General features: G+C 33.7%; 1 protein-coding gene across 5 annotated transcripts in view; it reads left to right on the top strand.

Moving 5' to 3' along the window:
* The window catches only part of LOC117345426 (chloride channel protein 2-like), a 57,128-nt gene that overhangs the window by 10,993 nt on the left and 32,751 nt on the right, over positions 1 to 13,384 (top strand). For 3 of the 5 annotated variants that reach the window (XM_033908505.1, XM_033908506.1, XM_033908508.1), the window contains exons 3-5: positions 6,856 to 6,979; positions 8,622 to 8,639; positions 12,880 to 13,011. In XM_033908505.1, the coding sequence (XP_033764396.1) occupies positions 6,856 to 6,979; positions 8,622 to 8,639; positions 12,880 to 13,011 (274 nt within the window). The remainder of the gene's footprint in view (positions 1 to 6,855; positions 6,980 to 8,621; positions 8,640 to 12,879; positions 13,012 to 13,384) is intronic. The other 2 variants (XM_033908507.1, XM_033908509.1) reach the window with 1 other exon arrangement.

Genomic DNA, 13,384 nt, shown 5'->3' on the forward strand with positions numbered 1-13,384 from the left:
GATCATCCAACTTGACTGGCTATAGACAGTTGTAACTATGTAGTAGACTGATCATCCAACTTGACTGGCTATAGACAGTTGTAACTATGTAGTAGACTGATCATCCAACTTGACTGGTTATAGACAGTTGTAACTATGTAGTAGACTGATCATCCAACTTGACTGGCTATAGACAGTTGTAACTATGTAGTAGACTGATCATCCAACTTGACTGGTTATAGACAGTTGTAACTATGTAGTGGACTGATCATCCAACTTGACTGGCTATAGACAGTTATAACTATGTAGTAGACTGATCATCCAACTTGACTGGCTATAGACAGTTATAACTATGTAGTAGACTGATCATCCAACTTGACTGGCTATAGACAGTTATAACTATGTAGTAGACTGATCATCCAACTTGACTGGCTATAGACAGTTGTAACTATGTAGTAGGCTGATCATCTAACTTGACTGGCTATAGACAGTTGTAACTATGTGGTGGTTGAAACAGAGGTTAATCTGTTATCCTTTGTAGTCTAAGAGTGTTTTTCCTAAAGGTGAGTACCTTACTCATGAAATGAGTGTATCCTTATAATTACTGATTGTGGAGTCTAACGTCAAAAAGGGGCCGCGGTGGCCGGGTGGTTAAGGTGTACCGACACTTTATCACTAGCCCTCCACCTCTGGGTTGCGAGTTCGAAACCTACGTGGGGCAGTTGCCAGGTACTGATCGTTGGCCGGTGGTTTTTCTCCGGGTACTCCGGCTTTCCTCCACCTCCAAAACCTGGCACGTCCTTAAATGACCCTGGCTGTTAATAGGACGTTAAACAAAAACAAACCAAACTAACGTCAAAGGTCAAAATCATAGCTACAAAAGATAAAGAGGTGTACATGTGTATTGCCTGGGAAGTGACAAGTCACAATACAATGTATATCTTTACATATCATGATTACAAAAGAAATGATATATATGTCTCATCAGAATTTTGGAAAAATAATGTGAGTCAATAGAATTTCGTACCGTAGTTTCTAGCCGTTTTCCTTCTATTCATCGTGGCTTATCGCAAACAAAAATGTTCCACTACCAATGGGAGCTCAACACAGTTTATGTTTTAAATTCTTTTGTGAGAAATTTTACCAAAATCATCATTTTGTGTTTTGAAGTTTCAAGAGCTCTATTAGTTGAGATGATGTTAGATTTCGTATGTTTGGAATAAATAAATTCCTGAATATCGGTGACTGGATTAATTTTACTGAAAACTTTGTTTCCTTGTTACAGTGTCCAATAGATATATACAGGTGGACAGCTAATGTCTTGTATGTAGCAGAGGGCATGATAAATTATATTTACTCGACTTGGTTTTGAACCCAGGACCTCTGGTTTATAGTCCATTGGTTGATGGTTTGGTTTATTTTGTTTAACGTCCTATTAACAGCCAGGGTCATTTAAGGACATGCCAGGTTTGGAGGTGGAGGAAAGCCGGAGTACCCGGAGAAAAACCACCGGCCTACGGTCAGTACCTAGCAACTGCCCCACGTAGGTTTGGAACTTGCAACCCAGAGGTGGGGGGCTAGTGATAAAGTGTCGGGACACCTTAACCACTCGGCCACCGCAGCCCCCCCATTCATTGAGCTAAAGAAAAGTTCCTCTTTAGCAAAGCAGTATATATAGAAGCTAGTATTGACCAGGGTTATACCTAACAGTAAGACAATCATGGTATTAGTGATAAACGTTCATGGTATTTATGGTATATATATAAGTTATAAACGAGGAATGTTTATATTGGACTGATTCAGTGTCCATTTTATTGTGTGACCCTGCTGGTAGTCGGTGGAAAGCTATAGAGATGCTGAACATCTATACTGGAAGTTTACTGGAACTGAATCGGATAGCAAGTAATGGAAGTATTAGTGAAAAACCTCCGGTTAAAGTGGGAAAAGTACCCAATGGAAATTCTCACACCAAAACTGTAAGTCTGAGAGTCTGCAACAATTGTCTTGGGTTGATAAAGAGGAGAAAGCCTAAATCTAATTCCCTGCCTCTATATTACAAGGATAATGTATACAATGTATAGTTGTTGAATAAAAATCTCCATCATTATACCATATACAGTGTTATGCACTGAGTAGAAAGCACTGTTTACACCAAAAAGTTTAGACATTTGAAAAGTTGTAAAAACAGGACAAAAATTAAAACTTTAAAAAAAACATTAATATACCTCTACTTTATTCATTCTCTGTAAAAGTAGCTGGTTAAATCACTTATGTACCTTGATTTCACTTAGCTATGAGTGTGTTTAAGTCCAGTGCGTTTGTCTAAGACCTAAAACACCCCTACTCTAAAACACAGCTGCAGTCCTGCACTCGGGTGTTTCGTGGAGCCAGTCAGGCAAGAGTATTGCGGAGCTTGATAGCAGACACTGACACACTGACAGTTGCAAGGGATACAAGAGGATGACAGAATTTGTTGCTGAATATGACTTCTATGTGCAGGCAACAGTTTCTGTTTTTTGTTGTTGTTTTTGCATTGTCATAGTTTTCTTAATGAGATAAAGTCATCCAAAAGATACTGGAGTACGCAAAAATGTTTAAGGCATCCACAGTTACTTGGAGGCAAAGGGGAATAATATAGACGAGACTGATGGCTGTCAGTTTGATTAATGCGATCGAGTACATATATTAGAAAATTTTATGCTTTAGTTCAGATTGAAGGTAGATTCTGAACTGTTACAGTTGCACTTTTTTTGTGTTGTACAAATATTTTTGAGTGAGAAATATTTCTCCGGTATGTATCCGTATAATAAAACTATGAAGTATAGGTTGATATAAAACAAATTTTTGTTTTCCCTTGATCACACCTGAACCTGGTTTTAGGAATCCAGAAATCTGCTATATCTCTACCCCATACTTAAATTGTATACCAAACTTAAGTTTATTTACTTTTTTCTAAAAAAAAAGAGTTAAAATGTAAAAAAAAAAAACTCTTAAGAAATTTTAGTAAATACAGAATTCATGCCTTGTCAGAAAGAAGTAAAGAAGTATCATAGCTAAATGATTGATATTGTGTTATTCTGCATCTAGAGATCGATTTGGTTTTTGAGTTTGTTGATTATATATGTTTCAGTATTAGAATTAATTCGACTGTGTTGTCCGCCATTTTGTACTCATAAATTGTTGTATAATATATATGTATTTTGAAATCCTATATGCTGTGTTGCATTTGGAAATTAATTGAATAGAATCTTGCACTGTTGTGGTTGTGTCCAAGGGCAAGGCACTTTAACCCATTAGACAGGATGACATGCATTGAGGTAGCCATCAACTACTACAGGTAAAAGGGGATTCTTCGTTGAAATCATCTTTGTTGTTCTCGGGATGATAAACCCAGCTAACAAACAATGTACCTGTTGAAGAATTGTACTACCTGTATAATACTGATCTCCCATTAAACCACATCAAACAGCTTGTGACAAGGTGTACCTGATACCTCCAGATTTTATAGCTGTACTGTGTAATGAGCAATCTAAATATGTATAAACTTTACAAGTAATAGGTATTTATCATACATACATGATGTAAACAGGTATTTATCATACATACATGATGTAAACCCAGGTCCTGGCACTCTTAACTGGATTGAAAGGCTGCTGGACAGTCTTTCCCAATTTATTAAATAAATGAAATATTTAAGTACAGTAGTATGTTAAATATTCAATTAACACTTAATATGAAAAGTGAATGAATAACATGAAATAAGATATGTATGTCAAATTTAATATGATTTTTCAAAATTAAGAAAGTTCAGATGTTAGATATTGTAGGTATATATATAGGCTGTCTCACAAAGGCTTAATATGTTACATATTATTTGTAGATTTGTTTTCCTGCACACCTGTCAGATGAATTTCCTGCAGTGAAGTTAGTTGAATTGTAAACAGGGACAGAATGTCATTTATGTCTGCAGCGATACATAAATTTACCTGTTAACGAGGTAATGCCTGTAGATATACCTGTCCCTCAGGGTGTATTCAGTGTAAGGTAATTATAATACCTGGGAAATTTTTACAAATCTGTCTGAAATAGGCACAGAACTTAACACTAAATAATGTCTCTGAAAATATGAGGTGCAGAAATCATCAAAATCTATGCCCCCAAAAATCTTAGGCGCAGAAATAATCAGATATATGCCTCCAAAAATTGTAGAAATTATCACCGAAAATGCTTCAAAAAATTGTAGAAATTATCACCGAAAATGCTTCAAAAAATTGTAGGCAAAGAAATTATCACTGAGAAGTAGCTCTAAAGTTTGTAAGCAAATAAATCAAATCTAAAAAAAAACTGCCTCCTATAATTGTGGGCACAGAAATTATTAAAAATAATTGTAAGAAATTTGGAGAAATAATTCAAATTGCAACCACAAATTGAATCATAATTTAAAATGTCTCTCACATCATCAATTTCAAAATCAATTTCCGTAAAGTAACCAGGGTTAAGTATAGGTTTAATCATACAGGAAGTTATAAAATGAAATACTTGATGTTACTTTACAATACACATGTGCTTATAATCACCAGGTTATAAGTTTAAACAGAAAAAACAGTTTTTGTTTCTTATTCAGGCAGCTTCAAATAGGTGTAGATATATAAATTTCTCTGTTCTGGAAGGCTGTGTTTATGAATTAAAAGTTAAGAATTTAAAGTGAAGTACCCGGATACCTTGCATCATAAAAAGACATTATAATATACCTGGGAACAGAGACCAGTTGCTGTTCAGTAAAACAATACAGCAAATGTACAATTAACATGCAAACGAGCTCTTGTCACTGTGGAAAACTGTTGTGCCATTATAGGTAACTGTTGTACATGATGTGATGCTGTATCATCAGTAGTGAGAAGTGTGTCTTCATCAGTCATCATTATACAGAGAAGAAGGATAGGAATAAAATTGTAAGCTTGCTTCTTGAGTTGTGATAAATAGAATCTAACACTTGTAAGCATGCTTCTTGTGTTATATGATAAATAGAATCTAACACTTGTAAGCATGCTTCTTGTGTTATATGATAAATAGAATCTAACACTTGAAAGCATGCTTCTTGTGTTATGTGTGATAATTAGAATCTTGTAATAAAAGTTTGCTTCTCGAGTTAATGTGATAAATTGTAGCAGGCAATTGGGGGAGTGACCGCTCTTCAGTAGAGGTTAGATTTCAAACAAACACAACAACATTGCATGCTTCCATCTTGGTTTTTATTCTTTGTCAATTTATTTTCAAAGCAGTTTTACATAAATCTGGATAATCACAAATGGGAGGTAACTCGTACAGTCTTATTACGAGAAAAAAAAAACTCCCTGTAATTTAATTCAAGACATTGTAAGAGTTCAGAAATCCCCCTTATTAGGGAATCCCTTATATTGTACCAAAAGGAGATTGTTTGACTATAGTTGACTACATATACTGCGGTTAAATTTGAACTTATGACATATCTAATAACAAAACCCTCTATTCATGGAGTATAAGATAATCTACTTTGTAACACTAAAATATTATCAAAACTCCTATTTCTTCGGTATGGATGAGTTTTAAATCTATGTACTTAAAGGTTTACTTCTTGATTTGAATATAAAAAAAAAAAAAAAAAATGGTAGTTTTGCAGAAGCACTTATTATTAGAACTGGTACGTTTTCTGCTCATGAAAATGTCCTAAATTACCAGTGTTGTTGAAAAATGGTTAGTCTACATATTTTAGTCCTCCATCTGCCACTTGTTCACTTAGATTTCATTCCATACATATTATGATGTATATATATGTAGGCAAGGAGCCAGACTGACAGATATTTCTAATACATCAGTTGTAAAGAGCCCCGAAGCCAGTGGCAACTGCACCAGAAAAATGTTTTAGACAACTCATGCGTAACTCGATTCGGATAAGCAGTAAGCCATTTATACCTGTGTTCTTGTCCACCAGATGTTTTAACACTTAATGTATTCAAAGTGAGGCCTAAGGTAGGATAGGTGTCATGTCCTTGATTGTTATAGTGGTCATGACCTTATTTACCTTATATAGGACCTGTGAGAGGATTCTAATCTCCTTCCGTACCGCGTGTTACCTGCTTCCTACCATTGATGGAAGAATGTCCAACCATTGTCAGGGAATTGTCCCGAGTTTGATCCTTAAAAAGGCTCTATTTAAATGATCTCAAGTTCTGATACATCATATTGATATTCACCTCCAAGAATATACTGACTAGTATGATATACTATTTCTCCCATTCTAATAAGTATCACTTCTAGAGAAAATGGGACAGATTTGGGGGATTAGCTGGTATAGGGAAAGAGATCTTGGGATGGATCGTTGCTTTAGCAAATTACACTCCATACCAAACTTTGGTAAGGAACATTTTCTCTGCCTCAATAGTAGAGTATTACAGGATATGAAATCACAGATTCTGTACTCTTCAATCCAGGTCAACACTCTGGAAGGATTATCATAACTTGATACACTTATTTCGTAATTGTTTTAAGTTTACAATGGCTCGTTAGGCCAAACTTGATTTTCAGTTTCATTCATTCTTGTGAACAGATTATCAGAAAACTGATAAAGCATTGTCAAAGTGAGATTTATAAACATACTAAAAATCAAATTAGCAACTGAATTCATGATAATAACAAAAACATTATCCCAATTCATTGCAACTTGGTCAGCAGAATTCCAATTCGGGAAAAAAAATGTCATCAAATGCATTCATTCTCATCATTATTACCGCACCATCATCGTCGTTGTCGTCTTCATCGTCGTCGTCGTCGCTCATTAAAAAGAAAATATCTTATTCATCAGATTTGTTACTAATGTTTTAAATCTATCTGTTTCAGCTTTACGGAAAATACTCCAAAGATCTCGGCTCCTTTGCAAAGTTCCAAGCGAAACGACTGAAAAAGGAGAAAACAGACTTAGGCAACATAGAAAAACCTAAAAAGGGGCTTTATTTCTACGTAGGTAGGTATAGTAGGTGGTTCTGTATTAATTAGACAGAAGATGAAGTATATCAGATCACACAGGACAGTAACAAGTACATAACCTTCACCTCCATATGATTAAATTACTGGAAACTTATACCAGGTACCTCCAAAATAGAATAAAAAAAAATTGTACTGTCATATGTTGTCACCAGAAATGTCACCCTTTAACAAGATTTTTTATGTACTGAATAGTGTGAATAGTGTGAAGAAAAGAAAAGTTTAGATTATAAATACATATCTATAGATTGATATGCTTGGTGTATTTATTTATTTATTTTTTTAATAAATTTATGTGTTTACTATTAATGGATGCTGCACAAATTTACTGTTAATTAGTAATTGATTTATGTATGAGCAATCATGACAACTTGTATGATGTTTCCAGAAAAAGAAAAAAAAAAAGAAAAATAAAACTCAAAAGAAAAAACCCCAAAACATTGCTATGGGGTGGGGTTATTATAATAACTTTGTAGAAACCACTTAGTTCAAATCATTTCTGAACACTGACTCAGCTGGTTGCTGGAAACTAACAAGTGCATTTTGTAGCAGATATGTAGTGCACTAGTAATTGTTATTGGTGAAGGATGTGGTGAATTGGTTTGAATTCTTATTTCAATTGACCAGATTCAATGATGTACAGAAGCATGATTATCACTATACATGTATTTTGCTGTACATGTAAGCTCCATAGAGAAATAAAATTATTATAATTCATCAGAAATTAATTGCATTTATGCTAGAAAATTGTTAAAATTTTTATTTCACAAAAATCACTTAACTACATATTATTTCACAAAAATATCAAGAGTAAGTATCATTTCTGATTCACCAGTAACTTATTTTGCCCCATCATATATGTATCTGCACGAAGTCACACCACTTCCTGGTTTTAGAATTCAAATAATGGAATAAGATACTTAATTCATTGATTGGTTTAAATGTTGAGCGAAGGTAAAACCCAAGAACCCTTGGATTTGAAAGTACCATTGTGCTACATATATCACATAAAGAAATCATACGCTGCAGGTTAGGATTCAGTCTGTTGGGATAATATTTTGAAGTAATATCAAAAGGAAAATTAAGTAATGCTTCAATAATATGTAACACTTTTCCTTGTCTGACTCAATCTTTTATAATTGCTACAGAATTTCACATATCGGTAGAAATTTGTCTTCAACTATATGGTTAGTGTTCATGTGGATGGGTTTGCACTGCTGATATTTACGTTACATATATATTTGAGGTAAACGTTGACCTGAATAATAAACAACTATTCCACCTTGTTGTCATGGTAACGTAATATTCATGGATAATGGTCAGCATTAGAGTTTTCTTTGTATGGTAGATGGTACAGCATTGCTTAAATGTAAGCTGTTTTTTGATTGGATGGTTTAGGAAATTGATTAGTTGGATGATGTTAGCTGCTGTTTGATTGGATGATTTTTACATGATTGGATGATTTTTGTAAAATGTTCCGAGATAATAATATTGATGTCACTGTATTTCCTTCTGCTAATCCTCTTATACTGCAACATTGCTGATTTACTGTACATGTAGGTCTGATACAATTGTCGTATGTACATATAACAGAAGAATGAACAATTTGATTTTGCATGTAGTAAGCCATTGGATTTTACGTAAGTATTGTAGGATTAGTGCGTTTGTCTTTGCACTGCATATTTTTGATTTCTGCTGACCTTTTTGACAGGGAACTGTCTATCTGAAATTAATCCACCTTGTTTAGTACACCCAATGTCGGTAATGTGTGGTTATGACACTTACAGACTGTCTGTGAGGGGTTAGGACCATGGGTTACCGATGATGTAGTTCACCATAACTTACTTCATCCTTACAGTGTATTTCTGTGATGTGCTATTCCTCTTGAATGGTAGAATATTTAGCAGTTCTCTTGAAGAATGCCTTTTCTAGAGCTCAGTGTATTGCTAGATAACAACTAGAATATTATAATTTACTTTTGTGTTCACTGAAATTATTGAAAATTAGAATGTTCACTTATTAACAAAGTAATATTTTGTTGTGAATTGTTTTCCTAATAACTCAGGCATGACAGTTTTAAAATGTTTTTAATTAAATTCTCATTTGTGAAATTAAATCTGAGATTAAAATTCAGAAAACTCCTACAAAAAACAAAACAAACAGATTGATTAAGAAAAAGCACAGACACACTGGTTTAATAGATAAAAAAAATCACAACAGCATTCCATGCTTAAATTGGTAGCTGTAAGTTACAATGTCCATTGGTAGTATAGATTAAACAATTTTTGTGTTGATGTGCGAAGACATTTAAATGTTGCTGGCCAGGAAGGCATGTACATTTGTATCTTACGTAAAATGAAATTGTCAATTAAAACAAATATTTGTTGGGATATTGGGCCTTTGCCAAGCTGACTAATAAGTTTTATGCTACCAGCTAATTAATACTTTAGCTAATGACCTCTGCTTTCTTAAAGAGCTAGTTTAAAATAATAAAAAGATGATATATATCATTTCTATACAAGTGTGGTGTATACCTGGTAAATATACATACATATCTGAACCCTTGTAATTGTCATGCAACACCAAACAGATGTTAGGTTTTGGCCTTACAAATCATTGTGTAATTTTGAATGTTTATACCCCCTGCAACTAGTTACTGGAAAGATGTTATTTGGTTGCCATGGTTACTAATGAGTAGGGACCATTGGCTAACAGTTCTAGTTTAGATCTGTTATACAGTTCCAATGTATATGTGGTAATGGAAGTTTTAATACTTTTTATTTGTAAAATTCTATGAATTTATTTAAGGTATATTTCTGACAATGAGTAATTTGTTTCAACTAAAAACAAACAGACGCTGTTGTGTATACTTGGTCTAATTATACATGTATGCGTTTTTGTGACAGACAGTGTAGTTAATTAACAGGTTTTTTGTCAAATATCACAGCCTTACGGCTGACGAAGCATCTTTATCTTATAGGAAAGTGTACATGTTACTTCTTTTGAATTCCAGACCATATTTGATAACTCCGGTACCCACCTTTACACCAGAGGATCGTTAGATGTACATGACAGTCTGTTGAGACCATTGTTTATATTAATTTCTATTTCCATATAATTGTTTTTTCTGTTTTGTAGAACTTGATTGATTTTAACACTAATGTTTCTATACTTGGTACTTAACTCCCCCTCCTTTTTTTGTGTGTGCAAATTTAATTGTAATTAGCTAATGTATGTATTGTTTTTGCATTTAACCTTGCTAATATCTGTTGTGTTGATCTTGTATACCAGTAGTTATTTAATAAATAGTGCCATTTTGATAGAATATTTGATACACTTATCATAGAGAATACTGGGTTACCATATTTTATGTACCTTTGGTAGGTGTGTCATCATTGTTGTGTTATTAACATATTAACAGATTGCTGTTTTCATTCTGCCATATTAAAAATAATGGCTTTTATCTTATGTGTGTACAGTAAATGATGTGTGTACAGTTAATGAATCCAAATGAAAATAATTGCTGCTGACTTTTGGGAGTTGTTTGATGTATTTTCCTGCTATATATACATAACCACAGGATAATTTACTATAGCTGTGTGACTCCCTGCACCGTGTGACATGTATATGATTTGTGTGTTTATGTATTTTTTTTTAATACAAGATTTAGGCTTGTTCTAGCTTATGAATTCATAATATTACACCCCACCAACTCATAAATACATAATTATCTCCCTTGCCTGAGGCTTCTCATGTGTATATTTTTTCTAGAATTTTTTTAGGGAGATTCAGAAATAAAGATACACATCACACATCCTTGAACTCTGATACATCGTCAATCTTGTCAGCCCTGCTTGATTTCTCCACCAGTAGATAGTTGTAAAAATGTAAATTTTAATTGAACAGTAGTTACTGGGAAAACCCATTAAGGAATTATAAATTTGTATCCTTTTTTTTACTTGTGCAAGACCAGGTTTATGTAAGAAAAAAAAATCACTTGGAAATTATTTCTTCACAAATGTAATATCCTTGTATTTTGACTTTTGTTTATGTCCATAGCAATTTTTTTCTGTGCTTATGGACCGCCAATGTTAATGTACAGTTTGTGGCTCAGTGCACTTACAACTTTTTAAACACTGAGTAATAATCTTGAACATGACATCAGTTAGTTAGCTGGAAATTGTTCATTAAAGTGAAACTGTGAAACATGACATTACAAGTTTGGATTATGATTCATCAATGTTTGTAGTAAAAATTATATGATTATAAGAATGTTTTTACAATTTGAGATCATTAAGGAATTGAGGTGGACTTATTCGAACTTGAAGATGTTAAGAATTCTACAACTTGCTTATAGGGTAGCAAATGCCGTAACAACATGGTTCGATGCCAGTATCAGTTTTAAGTGTTTCTCAGGAAGCTGAGAAACCGGCCAGTTTGTGTTGCTGTGGTTGTGTCCATGGGCAAGACACTTTACTCTAATTGCTCTGGGTGGCACGCGATGGGCATCCTGTATGTTGTTCAGTGAGGTAGTCACCAACTACTACAAGGAGGTCATGCCCCAAATTGACCCTGGCTGTTCACAGGGTGATTAATCCAGCAAACAAACCTTAACAACTATCATTTTTAGTAGAGTAACCTCCCCTTTCAATTCATGTATTTTAAAATATTAGCAGAAAAATGACATGATTTTGTACATATTGTTTGATGTGCTAATTATGAAAGCATATGTAGAATTTTTTTCAGCAATGTATTCTTGGCCTTAAAATTATGTGAATAAATTAAATCAGATTTTTAACTTTAGGGTAGTTTCTGTTGACAAGAAGGTAACAAATAATTACCAAAATGAAAAGACATGAATGAAAATTTTATTGTATTAACAAAAACGTGTTAGCCCTAGGTTCTAGTATCAAAAAATATCCTGACATTATGTCAATATTGCTTAATTAGAAATCTATTGATATTATCACAACAGTGTAAACCGACTGATTTGGGTGGAATATTTGTATATTATCCATACATATTGATCATTAGAAGACTCTGACACAACGACAGAAGATACAAGTCGGTAGTCATCAGCCAGCAGTGTGTATTCTATATAATTGCTTCAAATACCACTGTTTACTTGTGGTAAATTGGATTTTGTAGAAACAATAGGATTTGATAAAAGCCTGCTGCTGTTGCGGAGGCTGGGTATTAAGAAGTAGGTGCTGTAAGGCTGTGGCTGCTTGGACTATGTTGGATATAGTGATCTATTAGTAAAGCAGCTGTCACTAGCTACTAAATTCACAATCTTATTACAACCACTGGTATCAGTCACCCAAACTAGCTTGCTGTATGCCATTTTGTTCATCAAAAGAAGGTAAATTCTTTTCAGGTAGTTATTTTGAAAAACAATAGCATAAAAAAGGAAATTTAATATTTTTAATTCATTTTGATTTTACAAAAAAGTATGTATAGATTCCCAATATGGGTTTAGGAATCGTTTAGAAAAAAATATCATTATACAGTGTTTGACTGACAGGGTTTTAGAGATTTATTTTCTTGTATTTAAAGAGGAATACTTAGATGGATCATTTCCAAGTTTTAAGATGTACATATATACCCTACATTGTATGTTTGTATCTCGAGATTGAAGTGTTTGTTGATGAATGTATATACATGTATATTGGTGTTGGGTTTGGATCTGCAGTTTATGGTTTTACGCTGTGTTGAAAAAATAAAAAAAATACCGTTGTTATGATAGAATTCACAGCTCTTCAAAAGTTTAAGAGAAGTTAATTTTTTTTACGAGTGGAAAGATAATTTTCAAAAGGTTCTGTTGATCTACTTGTTAAAATAAAATTCAATTTTGTAATGAATTGGCTGTTTGCATTTCAGAAAAATGTACCAATGTGCGGGACATCGTGTTCCGAGCGGTCGGAGAAGACTGGATATTCCTGGCACTACTGGGAGTCCTCATGGCCTTGCTCAGCTTTACAATGGATTTCATTATAGAGAAATGCCAGGAAGGTAATGCTCAACAGATTTATGACATTTTCAGAAATATATGTTACTATCTTTAAATATGGATAAAAAACTGGTATTTACCACCATGTGCATTCAATGGTTTGTGATACAGACTGGTTAACTCATCATCATGATATTATAGGATGGACTGCTGCTGAATTTAGGTGATGATATTTCAGTTGTGTAGTGAGGTAGCCATCAGCTACTACAAGGAGTTCCCAACCTCAAAATGCCACTTAGTGTTCATGAAGCGATGAACCCAGCAAAATAATAACACAGTGATTTCCTGTATAGTTACAGATTTGTTTATTTTATTTTACTGGTGTATTTGACAATGACAGTCCAACAAATCAGTAAAATGTTTTAACTTTTACTT

Source organism: Pecten maximus, chromosome 16, assembly GCF_902652985.1.
Source record: "Pecten maximus chromosome 16, xPecMax1.1, whole genome shotgun sequence".
NCBI lineage: Eukaryota > Metazoa > Mollusca > Bivalvia > Pectinida > Pectinidae > Pecten > Pecten maximus.